Here is a 27,068-nt window from a genome sequence, read left to right as displayed (position 1 = left end):
GATCGACCGTAATTTCTTTTTCCTATCATTTTGATCATATTCCCCTGCTTTTCTAATGGGTTTCATCCTACTGTAATTTTTTTCACTTTTTATTTATTTTAAAGGCTATCTGCACTGGTCTAATAAGAAATGAGGAGTCTAAAAAAATCTAAAAAGATTCCTTCAAAATAATTTAAATAGTTTAATTTTAGAACGCTTTAAGTCTAACTTTGGTGCTTCTATGCCAAAGTTTATTGAATTCTTATGAATGAACATTCAAATTTCAAAGCCTATTAACATTGACATAATTTTAATATAGAAACGACATTTCATGAATAGGAGTCAATATAAGTAGGTACAATATGAAGAATATATCGTTTAATTTTCGAACGGTACAACTCAGCTTATAAATTTAATGCCCGATTAGTTAACGACTGATTAAACGACTGTTCCGATTGGATTCAATAATTATAATCTGTTTTTTGAGGATTTTCCCAAACACTTTTTTTCCTCTCGTTATTATTATCAATAGAGCTTTATTAATTAATCAGTGTTGGCCTAGTGCCTTCAACGTGCGACTCTCAACCCTGAGGTCGTAGGTTTGATCCTCGTCTGTGCACCAATGGACTTTCTTTCTATGTATGCATGTAACATTCGCGCGATCGGTGAAGGAAAGATGACCCAAAAAGTCTCCGTCGCTATTGCCCCTTTTGGGAAAAAGCCTCCGCCATAGTTTTCCATTTCTCTTTTTTTTCACTGATTTTTCTCAATGCCTTGTTCAGATCTAATTGTCTTACGTTGAAAGTGCATAATTTTAATTTTTGTGACGTGAGCGCCTTTTTTATTTCTTTTAATCGTTTTTCATATGTAGTGGAGGGTGGTGGTTGTTTTCCCCACGTTAAAACCACCACATTTCCAAAAAAGGGTTTTGAAGTGGCTACGGTAGGCATACGGTAATTGTCTTGAAAATTATTTAAGTTAAACGAACTGTTAATGGTCAATTAAAATATCGGAATCCTTAAAATAATCGCATTCCTAGATATTGTCTGACAAGAAAATTGCCAGAAACGAGACAGACTGAAAATGAATACTAGTAACATTGTTACAGTTGCTCCATTCGATATTGCAAAGGTGTAAAGTTACAAAGCGTGCATAGCTTTGTCCGGGACACGTCATTAGAGAAGTTATTTAGGAGTAACTTGATAGACACGACATTTATAAATGTCTATTCTGCTTTCTGTGACAATGCTTTGATTTAGCTTGAGCTTGTATATACCAGTAAATACACTGGACACAGGATACATTTATTCTAATATTATAAAGAGGAAAGATTTGTATGTAAGTATGTTTGTAACGAATTGGCTCAAAAAGTACTGGACCCATTTTAAAATATCTTTCACCATTTGAATGCTACATTATCACTGATTAATATAATTGCAAGAAAAATAAAATATCTTTCATGGCATGCGCAGCGAAAACTATTGATGATAGATTTAAATGTTTCTCAATATTCAAGATCATATTAATATCTATAAAAAATGTTTAGAAAATAAATGTGCGAAGCCGGGACGGGCCGCTAGTCTTAAATATTTTAAATACTGTACAGTAGTACAGGAAACATATTAATGTTATTGCAATAATTTTTAGGCTTGATACATAACATAAACAATTTATGTTGACTTATGGTAGCAAAATTGTTAAAAGTTGTATATAATTATAATAAAATTAGGATTATCATATTTTCACCCTTCTCAAATCAAATGCTTTATCTACTCTTGCTTTATTATTAAAAAAAATGTTTATTATGGAATATAAGATACAGGTATCATTTTTAATCGGTAGACATCCCTACTCATCGGCAAAGAAGACAGAGGGTGTAGGCCGAGCAAACTCTCGGTACTCTTTTAAAATAGCAAATCATCATACAAAATGACTATGGCAACCAACACTTATTTTAAAACAAATATCGCATATTAATTAGAAGTAGCCTGTCCAATACTAGTCCCAGGCCCTTTAATACGGGTTGCAGACCAAGAGCTAAGCTAAGTTAGTTTAGCTTAGCTCGCATAGCTGACGCAGTTTTACATACTTGTGTGCAGACCGCAAACTATGCGAACTAAGCTATGTGAGCTAACTAAAATATGCGAAGCTAAGTTAGTTGTGTATGCCGATACGCAGCTACACGAGCTAAGCTAAGCCCCTCCCGCTACCCCGCACACCCTTTGCACATCCTTCGCCGTACTGACTGAGATTTGGCTTAGTTGTTGGTCTGCACGCTATTTATTTCTAGCTTAGCTTAGCCTAGCTTGCTTGGCATAGCTTAGTTTAGCCTTGGCATAGCTTAGTTTTCGATCTGCAACCGGCTTTATAGTGATAATCGTTAACTTTATAGTAAGTCTTTTCACACAGCTTTTCTTTAATACATTTCTTAAACCATTATATCGTCGTAAACCATGAAATAGCCGCATCGACGTTGCTTACCGACGCCGACATACGGCGCGACTGCCTTACCAAGCGACGGCGTGGGCTGCCGACGTCGCCGCCCGTTCAGCGCCGTGGCCACAGCAGACCGCTTCTCCGAGTTGGACCTGAGACATAAGCGCTGGTACAAATAACAGTTTTACATACACACACGCAATACTCGTCGAGCCAGTTTGCTTATTTTGCCGACGCTGCGTACAAATTTGAAGAAGTCTGTTAGCATGAGGGTGTGCAATTATTTAATTAATTACCGTCTAAAACTCGTAATATTAGCGCGTTTAAGCAATTCAAAAAGGCATTAAATACCTATCAGAATCAGAGTAGACTAAAATTGGGACGGCTGATAGCGACGTGTATCTCGTTCGTATATATTAAGTTTCTCATGTAAATAAAATACATTTATTTTAGTATTATGAGAAATAAAGTTCATTAAACATGAAATACTTAGGAAGTATTTATTTTTTTTATATTATTATCACCAAATAAGAAAATATATGTAAAATACTATGAATTTGACTATTTTATACATATTACCCACACATTTTCTATGCTTGAAAACGAAATGCATTTTCGAGGATTGCTACAAAAAATTAATACGCTTATGTACTATATTTTTTGAGAGGTTTGTTTACTTTTGCTGACAAGAGGGTGGGGGGGGGGGGGTAAATTATAGTAAATCTGCTTACGGAATACTTGAACAGCCTTTATAAAAAATTGTTCACTTAAGAAACTTAAATTATGGATTTTAGGATGAAAAACTGCAATTCATATTCCAAATAATTTTATTTTTTTGAATAACTCAACAATCAAATTGCCCCCCTGTGGGGCGAGGGCGTTGGGAACACTGCCTTAGAGTCTAGGAAGGAACAGGAAGGTTCTATCGTTTTGAGCTGATAAGAAAACGCAAGGAAACTTATAGGGTTTAATTTTGTCGGAATTTATTTATAAATTCTTGAATAAGAACTTCACTAATGCACGTACCACACTGGGATAGTTCGTTTCAGTCTATGAAGGTTTCTTCTGTATTAAACAATTGATAAAAGTAATTAGATATTTAAGCAACTTACCTTAAGTCATCGTCAAAGCTGTCGTCATTGGAATCTTGATTCCTGTACCCAACGTCTTGGTCACGAGGCTCCCATCGATTGTGGAGGAGCCACGGCTTCTCCGAGAGTAGACGAAGGAGATCCAAGCCATGGATCTTATAATCATTTGTTTGGGCTTGGGTGAATGTGGCACCTGAGAACACAAATTAGTTTATTGTCATATTAATGAATTGAATAACTATGAGTTTTATATTTGTAATGGTCTCACAAATTGGAGATTCTGTAACCAGTATTTACACATGTAATTATCTGGGGATTGGCGCGCAATTCGAAATTCAAACAATATTTATTCGAAATTAGAATTCGAAATTTAACTTCAAATTCAGTCATTCGTCATTAGATAGATTGTTTTTGTTAAATCTTGGTAGTTTTGGCGCCAAATGTATTTTTTAAATGAATTGAACACCCAAACAAAACGCTTTCGCTGACATCATCGCTGTCCGGCAAGCTTCTACAGAAAAGGGATAAACAAACTGCCATCAAAATGGCACAATTATAATCAGTTGAAATAACTATACAGTATACTAAATTTTGATATTATATAATTTTTACAATTCTCCAATTTCATATGTTAAACTAAAATGTTGTGAATTAATAAATTTGTTCGCATTATGTTTTCACTTTTTGTAAGGACTTATATGATTCAAAAATACTTTTGTTGTTATAAAACACTTATTGAAAGTTAAATACCATATCATCGTACTCTTTTCGAATGCCAAACATACGTAGATATTTCGTATTTCTAATATAGCCTTTATATTAACCTAACTACTGTTATACTAAAACACTATCATTTAAGCTTTATACTTCTTTCTTGAAAACTTCTTTTAAATTGAATGTGGATTTTATTCCCTAGTCCCTACACATGTCCTGTCGTGGAGACAAATGATGCTATTATAAGGAACCACGTGTTTTCAGATACTCTTGCAGGAACCATCAATTAGTCTAGTGTATTTTTTAATTGTTTTGAGAGGTCTAAAGTGGGCGAAACTTTGTTGGCGAAATTCGATAAAGACTCGAATCTGTATGTACATTTGGGTTACTTAAGGTGTTTAATGAGCTGTTAAAATTTGCTAGTACAGAGACGGACACAATTTAGCCTTATCATCTTATTGCCTATAAAGAAAAATCGTCAGTAAAAGAGTCTTTGGATGACTTTATATGATAGCCACAGATGTCAACACAGTTTTATACAAAATTCTAGAGGATCCGACCGACGTTGTCCTATACACACGTCTAACATACAAATCTAATAATATAAATCATTCTCGACTCCACTTGAACACACAAAAAATTTCATCAAATGCTGTCCAGCCTTTTAGGAGTTTAATTACGAACACATGCACTGAAGATTTATATATTACCAGCTGTTTATTTGCTGTATAGATAAATAACCTAGATACCGACTGCAGCGCCGTCTGCCGGGCTGATTTGTTAATCTAAATTCTAAACCATCCAGGGCGCTCCCCAAACGAATACAAAAAAAACATTCAAATCGGTCCAGCCGTTTAAGAGGCGTTCAGTGATTTATCGCGTATTCGAATCCCAAATATTATCTATTTAATATTTAGAAGATTTACAGCTAACAACTATATTATGTAAATATTTATCTAAATATAAAACAACTTTGTACGCCAATAAAAAAATCGTTACAAATAAGTACTTAATAATTTGGTCAATCGATACAAATAAAATAATTTTAGTTCAGATATGGTACTAATGGTAATAATGATTTATTATTTTGCTATTAGAGTTAATTTAATAAAATATACTTACTATATTTTGTGTCGAGTTACAAGAATTAAATTATGTGAACAAATACAATGTTAATACAGTGTCTTTAGACTTTACTTTGAAACTATTCATTTCATTAAAACAGCAAAGAAATTACGACCCACAAGTTTATTCTAAGGATTGTAAAAGTGAGTCTGATTGTTCATTAAAATTGTACATAGTATGTCCCCCTTGGGAACGCTTTTATCTTTATCGTGTTTAATCTAATACAAAAGCCAGAATTACTTGTATTTATCTATGTTAAATAAGCTCATGTTTAGTAAAATTGAAATTTGTCATTCGTATGTATTTGAAAAATTTATTCTAACTATTGTAGTTACAAATTTAAGCCTTTGTATAAATAGTTAAAATGTTATTTATTTATTTATTCACCCTTAATACATAAAAATTATAAGGGATACAATGGGCGGCCTTAACGCTAACAAGCGATCTCTTCCAGGCAACATTAGCAAGGGAAAAAATATTATAGATCCTTAATCTAGAATAATACAATTTTTTTTAATAAAACAAATTAAATCCTAAAAAGCTTATCTCACGGATTCATGAATTGCGATGCAATACAGAAGAATAAGAAATACAAGAATTACAAAAGTCATGACCAGGATAAGATATGGTTAAGAAATGTATAAAGAAGACTTTTAAAAGTTGTTAGTCAGGAAGCCTATTCCACAACTTTATATAAATTAAAAAAAACTATTAAGTTATTCGTGAAACAGCACTAGTGCAGTTTACTAATCTCATACAAGCTGCTGCGTGGAGAAGCACGCCTACTACTGAACACAAAAACCAGCACACAAACATACCATTGGAAATAAAGATGATGATTCAGGAGAAACGCAGATTGCGCAGAGTTTGGCAACTGAGTCGTCATCCACAAGACAAGACAGCCCTTAATAAAGCCATTGTAGAATTGAAGGAAGCTATAAAGAATGTTAATGACTTAACAATGCAAGCAAAGTTGGAGTCTCTAACCGCTACTAAGGCCAGCAACTATTCGCTCTGGAAAATCACCCGTTCTTGTAGCCAACCTAACAAATCAAAAGCCCCAATTAAAAAGGAAAACGGCTGGGCCAGAACGAGCCAGGACAAAGCGGACTTGTTTGCGAACTATCTAACAAGCTCCTTTAAACCTAATGTAACACTGGACAACTCATCAGATGAATATGTTGACCAAGTTCTAAATCAAGACCTTCAAATGGATCATCCCCCTAGACCTGTGTCGCCTGCAGAAGTCATAAAAACTATCAAATGCCTGGACAGTAAAAAGGCACCAGGTTACGACCTGATAACTAAAGAAGTATTGATGGAACTACCGAGAAAGGCTATAATCTTCATCACTATACTCTTCAATGCTATGTTACGAATAGGCTACTTCCCAGTTGCGTGGAAAATCTCAGAAATCATCATGATTTATAAGGCTGGCAAACTGATGACCGAAAAAACATCCTACCGACCAATCAGTCTGTTGCCTACTCTTTCCAAGGTATTGGAAAAGACAATACTTCGTAGAATTGTGCCAAGCCTTGTGGAGCGCAAAGTAATACCAGATCATCAATTCGGCTTCAGACAATACCATGGCACAGTGGAACAAGCTCACAGAGTATGTGACGCCATAAGAAAGTCCTTAGAACAAAGGGAATACTGCTCATCAGCATTTCTGGATATCCAACAAGCATTTGACAAGGTCTGGCACAAAGGCCTGCTATGTAAGATCAAGCAGAATATTTCCCACTCTTACTTTCCAATATTCAAATCTTACCTAGAGGATCGCATATTTTATGTAAAAGAAGGTGACGCCACTTCGGAATTTCAAAACATTGATGCCGGGGTACCACAAGGATCTGTTCTCGGCCCCATGCTCTACACGTTGTACACTGCTGACCTGCCGCTATTGCCAGGAATAACCACAGCAACATTTGCAGACGACACCGCTATATTAGCAAGCAATAAAGACCCAGGACTTGCATCAGAGGACTTGCAGAAAGGCCTTGACAAAGTTAACGAATGGCTGCAAAAATGGAAAATAAAAGCTAGTGCCGCGAAGTCAGTACACGTGACCTTCACCCTTAGAAGAGGAGACTGCCCACCTGTAAAGTTGGACCAATGTATTCTGCCCCACAGCGACCATGTAAGATATCTTGGCTTACACATTGATCGTGGATTAACGTGGAGGCACCACATCAAATGTAAAAAGCAGGAGCTACAGCTAAAGTACAACAGCCTTTACTGGATGCTAGGTAGAAACTCAAAACTTTCTCTAGATAACAAACTTCTTATATATAAAGTCATCCTTAAGCCCATTTGGACATATGGCCTCCAACTATGGGGCAGCGCAAGTGATACCAACATAAACATACTCCAGCGACAACAGAACAAGATCCTAAGAGCAGTTGCAAAAGTACCCTGGTACATTACAAACAACGAAGTTCACGAGCACCTCAACATAAGAACAATCAAAGAAGAAATCCGGAGACTGGCAGCTAAGTACAAAGAGCGGCTAAGCTGTCACCCGAATACACTTGCTCGCCAACTCACCATTAGACAGTATGTGAGTCGACTAAAACGTCACCATATTCTAGAGCTAGAAGACCGGCAGTAGCTCTAGACAGAAGATGAGTAGATGCTTCCAATGGGAAGTCACTCCACATGACAGCACCACAGAAAAAATTTGCTCATAGCCTTGGGGCTGATTGCAAATAACCGCAGAAAAAAAAAAAAAAAAAAAAAGTTATTCGTAGGTATCAATGAAAAACATTTTTTAATGTAATACAACACAAGACTAAGTAATAAGTTAGATCTATTTATATGGATGGAAAGCCAAGGAACTCCAGTATTCTTTATCTTTTGCTTTCTCCTTCGAATTATACTCGTACTTATAGAACTAAAAAGCACTGCCTTTTCAAAATGATTAGTCTTGATATTCGATGCGGGAAATAAGGGAAATAGTAGCAGTGGACCCGTTTCGACTACGCCTGCGAAGGTATTTGGTAGATGGTTGATCTCCACGTACCTCGTTCCACAACTGAGCGTTTTTTAATGCAGTTTTTGCCGAGCACCACCACTATGTGGAACCATCTTTCCACTGAAGTATTTCCGAAATAGAAGTCTAAGACTTCCTTCATGAAAAGAGCGTACCAATTCTTGAAAGGCCGGCAACACACTCGCGAGCCGATGGCATTGAGTGTCCATGGGCGGTATGTTGTTCTATACAAAAAATGGATTCTAACACAATACATACAACAGCGTACGACGCGACGGTGGCGTGATAAATATATTACTTTTTATGTTTTTATTTTCACGTAAGTTTCACTTGTTTCATGTTACAAGTGACATGTACGATTTAATGAGAATAAACTTCTTTAAATGTATAATATACGTACATATAGAAAAATTCTGGTATCGGTTTTATCTGTATGTGTATATTTATTTATTGCCAGTTCTTCTCTTCCGTTCTACGCCCTTGATTTGAGAACTAGCAGTAAATGTAAAATTAGAAGCATTTAATGTATATTTCTTTTTTGACGTTCATATTCACAATGTACTATGTAAATTGTGTTACCTACATCAATAAATTATTTTTGACTTTGACTTGACTTTTATATAAAATCTTGAAGTTCTGTCAGCAAACCCCGGCTTCGTAATGACATTGTTTGCTGACAAGGCTTTCGATATAATCACTAGGGTGGGTCAAAAAATTTTTTTTTAAGTAATCGATTTCTAATAGCGAAAATATGTTGAAGTAAGGTATTATTATAAACCCTTTAAAATATTATTTAATTATTTTGAGTGGAACAGCCCGCGCAACGCCCTTGAAATTTTGAAAAAAAAAGCTCAAGTACCCACTTTTACACCTTAAGTTACACGTTTGACGTTGGGTATAGTTTAATGTTTTAATTAGTATCCATTGAAATACACATTACTTTTCTTAAATAAACTGTGTTGTTATTGAAAAGAGGATTTTTTTGAGGTAAGTACATTCACAGAATTCATGTATCAATGTGGCTAGTTTCTAGTGAAATGTTTCGAAATTGTAAACTATGAATTTTTGGTTTGAGACTTGAAAATTAAATTTTTCTGTCATGTCAAATTATAGACAAGTCTTACAAGTGCCCTCTATATATTTGGAACTATAGAAGATATAAAATAAATCGTGTTATCAACATACCAGGATGTCATGAAATGTAGACTACAGAAAATTAAAAATAGCGGTAAAAAAGAGCCTGCGTTTTCCGAAATTGCAGAAATTGTAACTCGGAAAGTTGAAGCAGTATAGCAAAAGGCATCAATCCCTGTAGCCTCACATACAACAGTCATTCAGCTGAAAGGCCATTGAGGTATAATAATTAATAAACGCTTTTCTTTTTGCCAAAAATATAAGTACTGTGACCTGGCTGGCTATTGGATGCGATGGAACAGTGACAAATACAGATAAATTTAGTAGTGTCATAAGGCTATTTGAAAAAAAGACTTCAGAGACCTTTGCAATGGATAATTTGCTTGCTGCATTTAAATGAACTGCCCTTGAGGCATTTGTTTGAATATAAGGATGGTAAAACTTCTGGACCATCTACGTACAATGGTCCTATTGGTAAGTTGCTGGATAGATGTGAAAAGGATCTTGCGGCTTTAAATTTCTACACCAACGCCATCAACTTTATTTATTTCTAATTTTGGCTCAATACATTATAAAACTATATGCCCCCGTTTGGTTCCAAATAAAGACACACTCATCATACAAAGACGGATCACGGCACATCTGGATATTGATTGAATGTTCGCGATTTTAATGAAGTGCATTAAAAGCAGTCATGGATCCTATTATACAATGAAACGCATATTTTGCCCACTCTGAATATCTAGTATTAGCGATGTTAACAGATGCAGAAAAGCGTGTAAGAGAACTTGCAGCTAGAAGAATTCTAAAAGTAGATCATCGACAACGGGAAAACTACCACGCACTTTTGAAGTACCTTAGCTTAATTTTGATGCTAAATGTTACATTGATCGAATAAACTGGCTAGAAACCAACTTTGATCCACCTATTCTAAGAAATCAAACAAATGACGAACTTTTTCAGATAATAGAGAAAAAGGTGACGAAAGGATGTTTATTAGGCTACCTTGCCATACACTAGCGGTTGAACGAAGTGTAAAGATATTGACAGAAGCTGCAATGTCGGCATGTGATAAAAAAAACAAAGGAGGGCATGATTCATGCAAAACTCGCTTCAAGGAAAGTTATGGCGAAATTCGATAGTAGGCAGGAATTTTGTACAAAAATAAATAATTTTTTATAATCTTTATATGTTTATTTCTTTAAGTTTTTTGTTTTAAACGTTAATATATATGTCTTTCACTAAATATTTGTAATGTTCCAATAGTATTTTAAGTAATTTCTAGTAAAGAACTATCCCATTTGACAATACATGTTTTTCTCAAAAACTAATAATTTTGTAGCTCATGCGCGGGCTGAAGATGTATGTTTCATTATCAGTTTTTTAGCTAAAACTACTGTTTATAGTACAATACAACATAATATTACTATTAGAATTTGATTCATCAACTTTTATTTTTTTCCTAACTAGAGTGACCCACCCTAATAATCACAGTATCACGAGAAGTGAAGTATGTCGGTATCCGGGGCACTTTCTGGTGGATACCATTAAAATCTCAATTTTAAATCATTTGTAATCATAAAACTGTTCCTACGAGTCATATAAAAACTCGGGCACCACAAGTGAGTAAATTTAATAATGAAATCCTCACATCTTATTATGAATTACGATACGTGTTCGATGAGAAATGAGACACTTTTTCATATCACCAGAATAACAAGGGTCTACGAACTGTGCGTCATTGTTCAGGCTCGTGTTACACTTTGATTGAATTCTCTTGGAGATAATGTTGCACGATTTATTATAACATCTAAGAATTAAACTTTTCGGTGACAACACGTGTATGATGGTACTTGTCAAGGTTTGAATATCTTCCTAAACGTCAATACGAGAGTTAAAAATTTAGATATTGTATAGTTAGTATTTTTGAAGTGAAACTTCTTAAGGCGCAAGGCGCAAATTTTTACGGACCGTCACGAAGATGTGCAGCGTTTTTATCGAAGAAAAGGGAGAGAGTGATTGAGACCGATTGAGAGAGAGTAAGAATGGGCGAACGTAGCATGAAGCAAAAAGCCATGGAGCGAGAGGTATGAGAGAGCTATAGTTAGAAACATTGAGAGAGAGAGTAAGGGAGATCGAGAAAAAATACACGCTATTGGTTGATGTATTCCTTTAGTAGTTACATATTAGAACTTTAGATGGCAATTCTGTCGCATAAGATCTTGTGCAGTAAACGCTGATTTTTTTATTTTTTTATATTAATATAGATATATAAAAACATGGAGTGATCATATACTGGTACATGATCATCTATTGGGGATTTTTACCTTAGTAATACATAATTAATTTACAAAGAAGTTTCACTTCTGACATACAGTGTACTTTGCACGCACTTTTTTTTTACTCAAAAGAGTTTCCAAAATCCAAATCTTACACATTATAATGAATTGTTATCAAATAAATAATTTAATTGTTTTCCATTCAAAAGTCTAAGAGTACTAAACTACGGAATGTGAGTCTTGAAACTTGAACAGAAGTGCGCTAATTATGCACGCCGTTTTCGTATTTACTCAATACTTACATAGTAGGTAAAATCTCATTATTACAACATTGAAGAAATATAAAAAAAAAAAAAAATATTATGGAACATAAGATACATGTATCACTTATTCCACGTCATTAATTTGAATTTGTAGGTATCCCTACTCATCGGCAAAAAAGACAGAGGGTGTAGGCCGAGAGAAAAAGCCGGCGTAAAAAACTCTCGGTACTCTTTTTAAACAGCAAATCATCAAACAGAGTATCACAGTTAAGAAAATATTATCCTAATAATCTTTAAAAACATAAGCAATAATCCATGACAGGCCTTTGAACTTTGAGAAAGGATACGCGAAACCAGCCAATTATTACTTAATAAATATTTAACAAATACTGCTCCATAGTGTTTTGTTTCTTCTTATATAAAAATACTCGATTTTATATTAGAAGAAACACCACGAGTGTTTTTTTACACGTTTTATATTAGCTTCACCTATATGTATGTATGTATGTATGTAACCGACTCCTTCGGACTCGATTTTGACCCACTTTAAACGGACAGATTTAATTCAAACTTACAATAATTATATTGTCGCTGATTCTGTGTACAAATTATTAAATTTCATAGGTTTATCTCGAAAAAACAATGAAATTTTTTTTAAGTCCACAAAGCAATACGATTAAATTGAGACAACACGTATTGCTGCTAGGACTAAAAAGTGGAAAATAAATATAGTTTAAAAAAACTAGGCGCTATGCGCTCTGTGCCATATTTTTCGTCTATCGAGCAACCCACGCTTTTTCACAATAAAACCAGTATTTTTTGTTCATTACGATTTTCAGCCTAAATTAGGGATTGTTTTTCACTTTTTAGTTTGATGTGCTTTAAAAGCGTGTTTTATAGTTTTTTTTAAACTATATTTATTGTGTATTAGGAGGCAAACGTGGAGTAAAGCGTGATACCACCGCCCATGGACACTCACATTGCCAGAAGGCTCGCAAGTGCGTTGCCGGCCTTTTAAGAACTAATACGCTCTTTAAATTAAATGCAAAGAAATTATGAAAAAGGGGCAAACGGGCAGGAGGCTCACCTTAAGTGACACATCCTATGAAGGTTTATTTAATGAGCTTAGAGTTCGCAGCCTCTAGCCTCTGGTTAAATAAACGGACTTACGGCAAATTGAAAATAATAGAACTAATTTCCGACTAGCAACAAAGTCAAATTAAATTTTGTGGTAAAATTTAATTATTAATATAAAACGAAAATCAAATGCATATAAAGGCGTTCCAGCCCCACAGGCCTGGCGGGGGTCGAGAAAGAACCTCCACCAAAAAACATACTGTAATCTATATTTATAAAAATGAAACCCGTTTTCCGTTGTCACGACATAACATAAAAACGGCTTGACCGATTTGTCTGATTCTTTTTTTATAATATTCCTTGAAGTACGAGGATGGTTCTTACGGAGAGAAAAATTTAAAAAATTGAGTGAAAAAGTCTAAAAACAACACTTTTCTATATAACGATACAAAATATTCGTAATAATATTTAAAGGCAATTTGAACTTTAATACAATATCAAGTGTTAGTGGAGGGGTTCCGGGAAGGAAAATTTTGATTTTTTGACATAATATATTTGTTGTATTATCAACTTTCTTTTTTTTATCTTACTAGCTAGACCGGTGTCCCGAATAGCAGAATAAGTATTAAAAAAATAAAGAATAACGATGTTCGCCAGGCCAGCTAGTATTAAATAAATCCATTTCTACACTTAGATATGTTGGGACAGATATGTATATATATGTATCCTCATTTAGACAAACATAGCAAAGTCACACAGCTAAAATATTATATAAATTAAGTATAGTATATATACATATAGTTTGTTAAATTAGCAATAGTATTAGCAAAAACATAAACTTCTAATTATAAAAATTTCAATTTTAGGAGCAGATTTAACTATTGCATACATAACAATAGAATTTTCTATATTATTAAATTTTCTTGTAAAAAGCCCCAACTTTGAGGAAAGTATTCTATTATTCATTTAATAATTTGTTTCCGGGGTATAAAGTGGTTGGGGTCAATTGCTATTTCAAAATTTATTAAAAATAACGCCTTTAAACACAAATTAATTAAGTCTGAGTTGAGAGTGAAATTTTTTTTTCTAAGTTTACCTATGAAATTTGTAATGAAATTTTGTTCGCGTAGCCATTAATTAAAAGGCATTATTAGTAAAAATAAAATTTTCAGATACTAATATTTTATATAAGAAGCCATATAAAGCCAGCTCATATACCTGCAGCTGAGTTTCATTATCGGAGGCAGAATACAAAATACCATCCGTATCACCTCGACGTCCGTCGTGCCAGAACTGAGCGTTTCTTAAGACAGTTTTTGGCGTGCACCACCACGATGTGGAACCAGCTGCCCACTCAAGTATTTCCGAACTTTTTTAAAAATCATTTAAAATCAATCTTTTTTTTTGTTTATCATGATAATTTAAAATGAAACCTAAAACTTGATCTGTTCTGAAAGCTAACTTACGTTGTCATCAAAAGAAAGATTCTTTAAGCTCTAAGTATTTAACCTATCAAGATTATGCAAAACTTAACTGTCGGAATGAAAATAGCTTTTTAAGTTTCAGAAAATATTTGCAACAGCCTCAAGCTTTTGCAAATCAAAACAAAATTGCAAAGAAATCGTAAAAAATTACGAAATTTAACTTGTGTTTTGCTCCGTTCTACATTTGCCATGTTTTATCGATACTTTTCTACTTCGTAAGTTACGTATACTTCGCTGAGGAGATTCATGGATCTGGATGAACTTAGGAAAAAAAATAAAATAAATATTTAGTGGCGGTACAACCTTTTTTAGATCTGGGCCTCAGATTTCTGAATCTGTTTCATGGTCATTTGTCAATATGTCAAATAATAGGCAACTAGGTGAGCCACCAGTGCCTGACACACGCCGTCGACTTTTTGTGTCTTAGCAATGATTTCATTGTCCTCACGATGATTTCATTCACCGTTCGAATGTTAAATTTCTACATATAGAAAGAAACTCCATAGACCTGCCAAATATTTCAATTGGATTTCGGACGGAATGTTTAGGTTGGGTTAGCAGTGCTAGCTATGTCCTTTGTACGATTCTCAATACTGAAGTTGTGCGTTCAAAAGCCATTAGATTCTTGATCCACTTGATCGTACAATGAAGGACAACCAGAAACTTAGGGACAGAGGTGATGTAGATGTTTGTCTGTCCTATATTCCTTTCGAAAGGTGTCAACAGACAACTAACAATAATTATTAAATTCTCCGAAGAACAAACACGTGGATAATCCATTTAGAATAACTAGGTAATATACGTTAACAATATTTGAATTATTCATTACTAAGTCTTAAGTTTAAACACCTTGAAAGCCTTAATCCAAAGCTTCAACATTACATATTTATTAAGGGATTGTCTATTCCTTAGGGGATGAAATAGATTATATAAGGTAAATAATAGCTCACCTTTGAATATTCATGTACAATTGTAGTTTAATTTCGATATTGAAATAATGTGTGAAATATCGGGAATGGGACACGCTTATTTCTGTGGTTCTAACATTGATTTTATAAGCAAGTAGGTTAACTTCAGGCTGTTACGTTAATTAGTAGTTGGATCTAAGCCTTCCGATGTTAAACAATGACACAAACTTTTTACGCACTGAATTTTTGATATTTATATATTTATTTATCCCCTTAAATTGGTATTTCCTTTTAGCAGCTGTTGCTTTATATATTTATCAAAGTAGAGGTCTTCTCAAGGAGATACCACATGCAGTATTTTATTTTTTTTCCTCTCAAAATTCAAAAATCATTTAATCATATGGGTAACACATTGTACACTTATGACTTGTCAGTAAAGAGATACATATTAATGCTTCTAATTCTACATTTAGTGCCAGTTCTCAAATCAAGGGCGTAGAACGGAAGAGAAGAACTGGCAATAAACTCTCCGCCACTCTTTTTAATCGCCAAGCAAGTCGCCAATCAAAGACCCACAACCCACTTATAAAATGTATGGGTGTACAGGAGTTCAGGTAGATGCCTTATACCGTCCTAAGCACGTTTGCCTATCTTATAAAATAAGGCACATCGTTAAAAAGGTGTGATGCTTTAACTGTGATCAGCAGTGACATTTAAAATGTCCCTAAACGCATGACCATGTTTGCTGTAGCCATTTAGTTAAATTATTTTTTTTTAAATTTTAGAAAACTTTGATATTTTCCTATATCACGATGGATAGATATAAAGGCGCACTTACGACGATCAATCACTGTTCGTGTCTATCAACGCATTTTGATGGTATTCCGTTACTTTTGTATCCGTTTTTACACTCTAAACTTTTTTCACTCGTGCATAGGTTTATTAATACAACATAATATAAGCAACCTTTTCATAACAGCCCCAAGATTGTACCGACCCCCTTAAATAAATTATTATGTAAAGGCGAAAATTCTTAAAAAAAATAAAAAAACAAAAAGTATAAATATAAAGTTTTTTTTTAATTCGCTGCAACGTTGGCCTTAGGCTTCCGATCGTAACTTCTCAGAAGCAATACCAAGATTGTTTTGTAAAAAAACTCTGCTGCGACCAGTATTTAAAAATGGTTCTGTAACCTGGGCCTTTAGCAAGAAGGATTTTCTCTTTATTTCTGAGCTGAATATTCTTCGAAGCTCCCATTTGCAACGACGGTGTTTGGCATAATCGCTACAATGAAAAACTTTATAACATCCTTGATGACGCCAACATCGTCCAATTCATAAAATGCAACAAACTCAAGTGGTTGGGTCATGTGCACCGAATGGCGGACGAAACTCCAACGAAGGTCCTTACTGTACCTTACTCGAGAGAAATCGTGTAAATAAATCTTGTTAATATCAGTTGAAGGGTTTATTAAAATAATTCCTAGTGTTGATGAAAACCAAATCTAATGCATTATGCTATAAAAAATTCATTAGTGGCGCTACCATCTTTTTAGGTCACAGATTTATGTATCAGTTTCATGACCGTTTTGTCAATCTAATAGACAAGGTGATCAACCTTCTGTGCCTGACACGCGCCATCTTTTTGGGTCTATAGCAAGCCGGTATCCTCACGATGTTATCCTTTACCGTAATATGCTATACCAGAGACAAAATTTAATTATAAGTGGATGTTTGTACCTAGGGAAAGTTTTATGTAGAAGAATTGAGATAAATATGATGTCGTGAGGAGGTTATAAATATTAAAACGTGTGGCCGCCCTTATACGCTAGTTTTATTATTTTAGACATGTACCATATGTCCTATTTAGATCATAAAGATATTTTATGACTCGACTAATACACGGTTAGTAGCAATAAAAGACTGTACAGCGCTTGAGGATGTTAAGTATATTTTTTGCAATAAGTCAACTGTCAAAGGTTGCTTATTTATGTAATAGCCTCCAATTACATAAAAAATAAACGGGCAAGTGGCTCATCTGATGTTAAGTGATAGGCGCCCATGGACACTCACATTGCCAGAAGCCTCGCAAGTGCACTGACGGCCTTTTAAGAACTGGTACGCTCTTTTCTTGAAGGAGTCGAGTTGGTTCAGAAATACTTCAGTGGGCAGCTGGTTCCACATAGAGGTAGTGCGCGGCCAAAACTGTCTTAAGAAACGTTTAATTGTCGAACGACGGACATTGAGGTAATATGGATGCTATTTTGTATTCTGCCTTGACATCCGATAGCTGACTGAGCTGCACAGTATTAGTCCGAAAAACTCCCCTGAACACTCTCTATGGTAAGTGCGGTAGAAGATGCAGAGACACCCCACATCTCTACGCAACGCCAAGGGATCAAGGGGTACGGAAAGTGCCTGGTCGTTGACGATTCGAAGCGCTCTTCGTTGAATACGGTCATGCGGAAGGAGCTGGTACTGGGATGCTTCCGCCCCCCATGTTTATGGTGAAGACTGTCTCTACGGACGAGTAACACTATGAACAATCATGGGGTACAGATCATGTGTTTTTGATTTGACTATTTATTTATTAACTGCCTACGCTTGGCTACATTTATACATTGGTTATCTATCACACAAAAAATAGTTCATGAAAAAAGAAAATAAAAGAACTGCGATTATAGAGCAGCTGTCGGTGTCCAGACATAACCTCTGGAGTTGAACTTTGAGTTTTGAAAATAAGAGATGTTGTCCAACCAATCATAACTAAATACAATGTGGCATTATTGCTATTTCGAGTTTATATTTTATTTTTTATTAAGACACAATTAAAAAAAACTATGAACTAAAAAGCTATCCCGCCTTATACGATTTTAAAATGATCCCAATCTTAAGCGCTTATAAATTAACAGAATTTTGAATGCGCGTCCTACTTTGCATACGTTAAGTGAAAAACCCAAAATTTGCAGTAATACTAAGTTAGAGTTAAAAATAATCCGACAGTGAGCTTGTTTGTTAAGGTGATATCAGACGGTTCATTTTTTGTTCATTTTCACCTTTCATTCGGTACATTTCACTCGAAATGAAATGTCTGAACAAAAAATGAAACACGAGTGCCGAATGAAATCATTAGTGAACCGATCCAACAGTGTTGGATATTGGCATCCGGTATCTTTCATTCCCACTCCGAATGAACGAGAAATGAACGGTCTGAACTCTGAGAGAACGTTCATTCGGATTCGGCCATTTTGTTTCGAGTCCTGTAGCCGACGGACATCACGTTGTCGACGAAGTTATAACTTTTTTTTTTACTTTCATCCATTCGAAGATGATTACAATATGATTCAGGATCTTCAACGGCTAGTTCTCTCAACAATGTATTGAAAGCTCCTAATAAATTTCTTCTTTTAATCCATGGTCGCAACAAACAACGTGGACGTTTTCTTTGCTTCTTTTTTGTCAACTCTTTGATTAAATGATCACAAATTAAACTAATTCCAAGACGTACGACTTCATTCGATGACATATTTAAAAGAAAGAACAATGAATGTTCATTTCTGTATCATTTCGTCTAAGCCGTGTGAACATAGAATGAAAAAAAATAGAGCATTCACTCGAGTGAACAATCATTCGAGTGAACCGTCTGATATCACCTTTACACTTATGCATAAGCGCGTAATTTTATTATCTATGATATTATATCGCGTATAATTATTAATAAGGTTTTGGACTCACAGACTGCTTGAATGGACACATCGGCAGAAATAACTGCGCGGTCGCCCAAGGACTAAGAGGACTAACGACATCACCAAGGAGGTTGGCTCTTAGTGGATACAGAGACGCCCGTACAGGGTAGTGGAGGAAAATGGAAGAGGCCTACATCCAGAAATGGACCGAATAAAGAGGCTGATGATGATGAGGGATTAGGTTTTGGGCTCTAATTTAAAATGATGGGTAAAAAGTTTTATCATTTTTATAATATTAACAAAAATCTGTAGACTATGATTTAGAATGTTTTGTTTAAATTATAAAAAAAAACGTATTTATTATTTTAATTTAGGTATATTATATTTATTTCCAAGAGTGAGCACCAAGCTTTCCCTAAAAATAGGTAATTTTTTTAAGAAAATAAAGGGCAACTGGCGTCCTAATCGCTTCCAGGCAACCAAAAGGAAAAAAATAGATAAGGTGAGCGCAAGAAGTGCAAAACTACATATTATATATTAACTAATGTACGATATTCCTGTAAAAAACTTAAAAATCCTTATTATCTTAATAGATCTTCAATAAATTAAATAATCGATACACGACAGCATATAATTTTGAAGTTACGTGCTCTTACATGTGACATAGTGTATATGTATTTAAGAGAATAAAGTCCTAAACCCTTCTTATATATCTAAAATTTAAACAACTTATTATTCAATGTTACAACATATTATTCCTAAATCTTTCATTTCTTTGTCATAGTTCTTTAGGGCAAGTAGGTGATCAGCCTTCCATGTCAGAAAAGTTAAGTATAGGTATATAATAGCTTGATAGATATATTGTTTTGTCTATCTTTAAGATAAAAGTGGGCGAGCTAATGACTTTGCTAATGTAACATTAACCAGACCACTCGAAATAAAGAATTTCTAGACCGTAAGGTGACAAGACGGTACGTGATACGTAGGTATAACAATATTGTCACAGATCTTCGATTTTACTGTAGATATTATACACTGGTTTCCATAATTAAACGAAACGTAAATTAAATATCTAAAAAAGCTTTATCAGCTTCATAGGTATCTCTTAGGGCCGATTTACATTATCTTTGTGTTTAGGAGAGTGCTTTAGTACAACTTGAAAGGCAAGTTCTTTAGTGCTTTAGTGCGTTGCGAGTGAACGTTTACATTTCTTCCAGTAGAGTATCATTACAGCGCCACAATGAACGCGCAACGACGTCGGCAAATACGCTCTATTCTACGCAAAATACTAACTGTAGTTATGGAACAAATAGAAGACGAGATTTTATTCGATATAAATAAACTAAATATAAATAATAAACAAAATAGCTTCTTTTAAGGCAGTGTATGCCGAATGTCTAGCCGGTTTGTTTTTGTATTATATATTCAGACACAAATTTGATAGTTGTATCTTCCGACCATTTAGCCATCTTTAAAAATCAAAAAACACGCAAGCATTTCACGGCACTTGTGCACTCTCCTAAAGATTTTACTAAATTACGTGTTTACACACAACGAGGAAAGATCTCGGGGGTTGCGCGGGCGAGGGAGGGGTATCACTTGAAACAAAAATAAAAAGCGATTCTATTTTGTTTCAACTTGAAAGTCAAGTAGAACCGTACTAAAGCAAGTAGCGTTTACATGTTTCAACTAAAGTACTATCCTAAAGCACTCTCCTAAACACTAAGATAATGTAAATCGGCCTTTACTTGTGGTGACTGGTCGGATTTGAATTCGTGTATGCAGTGGTGATGTTAGTTATTTCGACTATGTATTTGCGTGTTGTTTCCACGAGAATGTAAGTGCGTGCTCTTATTTCACCATGGCTGATAGAGGACAAATCTTTTTTTATTATTTATTAAATATTAATTACTTAAAGATGTCATTTATTGTGGAACATGGTGTAATGGTTGCAGCTCCTTACAAACCTTTTGTAATACAAGAAACTTGACGATTAAAAAGAGTGGCGGAGAGTTTTTTGCCAGTTCATGTCGTCCGTTCTACGCCCGGAACTGGCAGTAAATGTAAAATTAGAAGCAATTAGTATCTATTTCTTTATTGACGTTCATAAATGTACATTGTGTTACTTAAATGAATAAATGATTTCGATTTTGAATCTGAATTTGCTGTTTCTTTATGTTTAAATCTTTAAATTTATATCTTTATGTTCTTATCTTGTTTAAATTGAGGAACCGAGGCTATTCTAGGTTAAGGTTGCAAGAAAGCAAATGCAGTTTTATCTCCACTAAACCGAATGGCTAGACTGCAATCGGCTGCAGGATATTATCATGATATCATTCCGGATCGCCAACATGAACATTGGGATTTTGTTTTTTTGTACCACCACCTTGATTTAGGAAACTCTACGCTCGTGTCAAATATTTCTGACTTATAACTAATATATAATTAACTTTAGCTAATAATTCTATAATATCTCAAAATTCTTTTTTGATGAATTATAAGCGAGTATTGGGTTTTAAAATACTTTTTCATTCAAATTTACCTTTTTAACCTAATTAAAACAAGCTTTTGACGAATGTCCTTTGAAAAACTTAAATCGGCTTAAACGAAGAAATTTCTATTCGAAGCCTTACGAACATATTATGTGGTACGTTGATGCTTTGTGGGAATTATTTTGACTAATATTAAGCTTTAAATTATTTAAATTGAATAAATATTTCAGTCATCTCGTATTTAACTGCTATTTCACAAGGACGATGAAAACAAAACTAAAGTGACCTCTTTCATAAAAACAAATTGATTTAGAAAACTAAAATTAACGAATTAAGTAAAAACTAATGAAAAAATAATCCAGTGGCACTAAGACTCTATAGGGTTCTTCGCCTCTGACAGAATCAGTTGGTTTAAACAGTTTTTTTTCATAGACAGTAGAGCCACCTTCTGCTACTGAAACACGTCACCGTTTTTGGGTCTAAGTCATGTGGGATTCCTCTCGATGTTTTCTTTCATAAGATTGTTTCATAATATCAAGTACTAATTGCACACATGGCATCTATGCAAGTGAAACACACGACCTCAGTTGCAAGTAACGGGGCATAAACGGCTCGTTGCCCATGGACATTAGTGGGTGCGTTGCCGGCCTATAAATAACGTCGTACTTCCTAGGAAAGCCGATTCATTGCTACCAGTTTGCTAGTTCAGAAAGAAAATGCCTAATGAAATGACTGTGGAATTGGATTGTGTACTTTCAGCCATTACTTTAGGTATCTGTTTTCGGCAGGAAACAGGAAGATTCTGCATTCTTAAATCTAATTTCTTATCATCTCCTTTAAATTTGAATATCTAAAATTAAAATGCTTGTTTATATTTAATGTATGTTTAGGGTTTATCGTTTCGACCCTTTTTTGTTTATCCTTACAAAGGGATCTCGAAAAATATTTGGCTTAATGACAAAAAATGTAATGTCGAGATTGGAATGCATCCTTTGAATTTTTTCCTTTATTAATTTAGTTGACGATAAAAAGATTCCGTGTAAGAGCATTGTACATTTTAGGGTTTTTGAAGTGAAACTTCTTTAGGCGCATGAGGATAAATTTTTACGGAAACGTCACGAAGATGTGCAGCGTTTTTGTCGAAGAGATTGAGACTGATTTGTCGGTTTAATATCGGTATAATCTTTCGCCCTAATTCGCCTTCTCTTTAGGGAGAGTGAGAAGGGCGCCTTACCTTATAGAAATTCTATTTTTAAAATTAAAATTTTCTAAAGAGAATTTATGAAATATTAGTATTTTATATTCTATGCAAAATAATTTATTGAAATCTCAAATGATGAATTGTAAATTAAAATGCCACGTGTTTTTAATATGGAAGAATTAAATTTATAACTTGTATTAAGTTTCGACACTTTTAATATTTTATGACACTTAATTTCATTAAATTCCTAAGATCTCTTTCTTTTTCCCTCCCTCTAAGTCTCGGAAATCTAAAGTTTTAGATTTGTATAAATATGATCAAGACTTAAAAATGTATTTTGTACGCGCGCACTTTTTTTCTTTTACGACGTATTGAATGCTATTTCACCATCTAATTGACATTTTACGAAGAAAGAGAAGAGTAACAGTGATACTAAACGAGCTAGAAGCCAAACAGTTCAGTCGCTACGAAATAAGAGAAAAGCTAGTTATTCAGATTCTTCGCGATAAACGGATTATACTTATCAGGATCTGATACCTAATACGCTGTTTTGCTGGTATTTTTTTTTGCTTTACAGTAAGTTAGAAATTACTAGTATTTTTTGTATTTTGTATTTTTCTGTGTAACATTTATGTATACAAAAAATAACATATATTTTAGAAAAGATAGGTTGTAACATATACTACAAATATAGCAATATGGTAAACTTCAATAAATAAATAAGATTTGTATTTTTCTTTGTAACGAATAAACACAAAAAGTACTGGACTGAATGCTTCATTTATCCTGAGTAACATAAGATATATTTATTTACGAAACAAATGTCCCGATGTTCGAAGACCGGACAGGCCGCTAATATTAATTTTTTCAAACTTTATAGCATGACAAATAAACGAAAATAATGAAAAACTAAATAGTGCAACGGGCCTCATAGCTATCGAACGATAACTTTAAATACCTATATTTATTTAATTAACATTAAAATTTACGTTTTATAATATTAAAAATCTTCAGTTGAAATATTGGTATATTTATGTGAGATTGTTATTAAAAGGGAATGAAAGATTTCCATTTTACGTCACGAATTTATATATAATAATTATTAAATAAGTATTATTATTAAAGATTTTTTTAGTGAAAAAAGTGATGGAAAGGTTTCCTCGCTATGACAAAAGTAAACGAGGAAGACAAATTAAAAGATGGGAAGATGATAATAGTAGAGCAGATGGCCCTATGTGGCTAAGTAAAGCTAGACACCGAGAGGAGTGGAAGCTCTTATGTCCAAGGACAAGCTGTAAAGTTAAAATTAACCAGCTTGCCGACTAGTTATTACTAATAGGAAAAGGGTTTTACACGAATAAAGGCTATTATTATTATTATTATAAACGAATTATTGGTAAAAGAGTACTTTAACCTTTCTATGCATTGCCATTTGCACAAGTAGTTGTTATTTCATATGACATAAGGGCATTGAAATAAATATCTCTCTGTATAGTCTCCAACACATAAAGATAATTTTAAATTATTATATATTTTTAATAAGGGTAAAGCGATCGAATTATGTAAAAATTTAATGTCAAGACATTAAGTTCTGTAAACATAGGTAATGTAATGAAAGGTATTTTTTTTATATTTGTGTGAACTTTTATCTAAAATGTTCGTGTAATACAATTTAATTAAATTCCCCAAATAGTTTTATAATCAAAGGAATTAATATAAACTTTTAATAATAACACTTTTTATGTATTTATGAAAACCGTTAAAAATAATATTGATTATTTGAACTATTAGGAATTACTACGAAAAGGCTTTATCAGAATTTAATTGACATAACTAAATCCGCAAAAATGTAATAAAAAATATATTTCGAATATGTTAGATACTACAAAATAACTTTACATATATTTTGGAATATTATAAGGTTTTAATGAACATGAGGGGTTTACTTAAAACATGGTCCAGTTATTATTGTTTTAACTACGATCTCCACTTAACAGACTAGACTCGAATAGTTTTAAATTTAATACTAATGAAATAGAGGCAATTTAGCGTTAGATATTGACAATTAATTCACAGTCACTGAACAAATATCTCGTCATGATTAAGAACAATGTCGGATTTTCAAAAAAAACAAAATCCACTTTTTATCATATTTGGATACTACATTGACTAAATATTACTGCAGGCTACATTAAAAATAAATTCCATGTGTTTTAAATTTCAAATTAATCAGTCGGTAAAGTGACGGATTTGATAGAAACATGTGATTTTTCTAGAAAACTGTGTAATTTAATATTATTATTTTTATTTGTTTCCAAACAAACCCTTCTGTTTGCTTGTAATTCAATTTAATTTTCATAATAACAGAATATGAATTAAAATAGTTATGACAAAAACTAACATGATTATTTTATTTTGAAACGGCTGCCCTGTAAAGTTTACTATTTTTTAGATCCGTCACTATTCTACGACACGTAACACCGCATACAAATGTTTTATCACAATAAAATAAGTTTTAAACTCACCAGCAAGCACGATCGCGAACAGAGTGGTTAGGGTGGAAGGTGTCATCTTAACAGAACTTTTTCGTACAATGCCGTGCGAGATACGCGTTCCCGCCTTTTAGCTAGGGCAGAGCCGCCCGCCCTAGTGCGTTGGTGTGAAAAAAAACGCTGATTTTCTATGCTTATTTGCTTAGTCACATGCTAAATGTCAAGACGGATTATGTATAATATTAATGATAATCCATTGTAAATATATTTAAATATAAACATGCGCATAAAACATTGATTTTTATAATATAGTACGATTTATTGAAAAGTTTACATATTTATTAATAAAATTTAAATTGGAAAAATGTATTAAGTGGTTGATGGACAGATCTACGGGTTTTCAAAGTTTTACCTGCCCATGAGAACAAGCAAGAAATGTATTTCCTGAAACATAAAAATGCTAATTGAATACTTTAATATATTTAAACATAATTTCTTTTTTCATAATTAAATTATTAACCATTTCGATTCTTCTTCCTTAAATCTGAGTACAACGATGTTTATACGGAATATCTTTTAAACGGGAAGTTGCAAAAAATCTACTACAAAGTGTTATTTATAGCCAATAATAACATTATAACCATAAATGAATTATAGCCGTTTTAATAGCAAATTCCATTATTTCTCTTCCTGTTTAAAACCAATTATGCTTCTTTTATGATTTATATGCAATAGTATTAAAGATGAATGCAATGTAACAATTGAGCATGGAGATAAAAATTCTTTTAAAAAATTAATTAAATCTTCCGCGCACCACCGCTATGAGGAACCAGCTGCCCACTGAAGTATTTCCAAACCAATTCGACTTAGGGTCCTTCAAGAAAAGATCGTACCAACTCTTCAAAGGCCGGCAACGCACTTGCGAGCCTTATGGCAATGCAAGTGTCCATGGGCGGCGGTATCGCTTAACATCAAATGAGCCTCCTGCCCGATTGCCTCCTATTACATAAAAACAAATCTAAAAATATCGAAAACGAGATGGTATGCTCCAAAGAATTGGAAATAGATTTAGGATCATTTTAGATATAATACAATAACTGTTCGTACAATATGAATAAGAATAGCTGATGTTCGATGCAAGTCCGTCGCCAAAGCTCTCTTTTTGCACAATTCAAATCCAGATTCAATACTGCGTTAAAATTACATGTTTAAATTCAATTTAATCATACTACATAGTATTTTTTTTGCATATGTCATGTAACTCAATGGGGCAGAGATTTTTCTTCGTTTCATTGATAATTTGTTTTTTATATAACTAGCAGACTCGGCCAAGCGTTGCTGTGGCTAAGGTTTTTGTTTATATGTATTACATAGTAGTAAGCTATTCAAGGGAAAAGGTAGGACATCACCCGTCATGGGGACTACCATGCTTTTTTTGGTTGTAATGCCATTAAATTGTAGCTTATGTGAAACGTTGTTACATATATCATATAAACAAATAATTTGTAATAAAATAATATTGCAGGTATAAATTGAGATTTAAGTTATCTTTTAAGTTAGATCAGTATGTAGTGTGCAGTTTACACGGTGTGCAAATTTGATAGAAATCGGTTAAGTAGTTTAGGAGTCCATAGCGGAGAAGCAACGTGACGCGTAATTTATATATATTAAGATATTCTTCTTCAGACAAGGTGAGCTTTTTGTGGTTTATAC

General features: G+C 33.7%; 1 protein-coding gene across 1 annotated transcript in view; it reads right to left on the bottom strand.

Annotated features, from left to right (window-relative positions):
- Positions 1-25,463, bottom strand: part of LOC125051873 — a 32,542-nt gene extending 7,079 nt beyond the window's left edge. The window contains exons 1-3 of the mRNA XM_047652479.1: positions 25,389-25,463; positions 3,528-3,699; positions 2,491-2,567 (exon numbers count right to left, since the gene is read on the bottom strand). Coding sequence (XP_047508435.1) covers positions 2,491-2,567; positions 3,528-3,699; positions 25,389-25,434 — 295 coding nt within the window. The 5' untranslated portion in view covers positions 25,435-25,463. The remainder of the gene's footprint in view (positions 1-2,490; positions 2,568-3,527; positions 3,700-25,388) is intronic.
- Between the last annotated feature and the right edge of the window lie 1,605 nt (positions 25,464-27,068).

The sequence above is a fragment of the Pieris napi genome, chromosome 8, assembly GCF_905475465.1.
Source record: "Pieris napi chromosome 8, ilPieNapi1.2, whole genome shotgun sequence".
In the NCBI taxonomy this organism is placed as follows: Eukaryota; Metazoa; Arthropoda; class Insecta; order Lepidoptera; family Pieridae; genus Pieris; species Pieris napi.
This window is presented reverse-complemented; position numbering and strand designations above follow the sequence as displayed.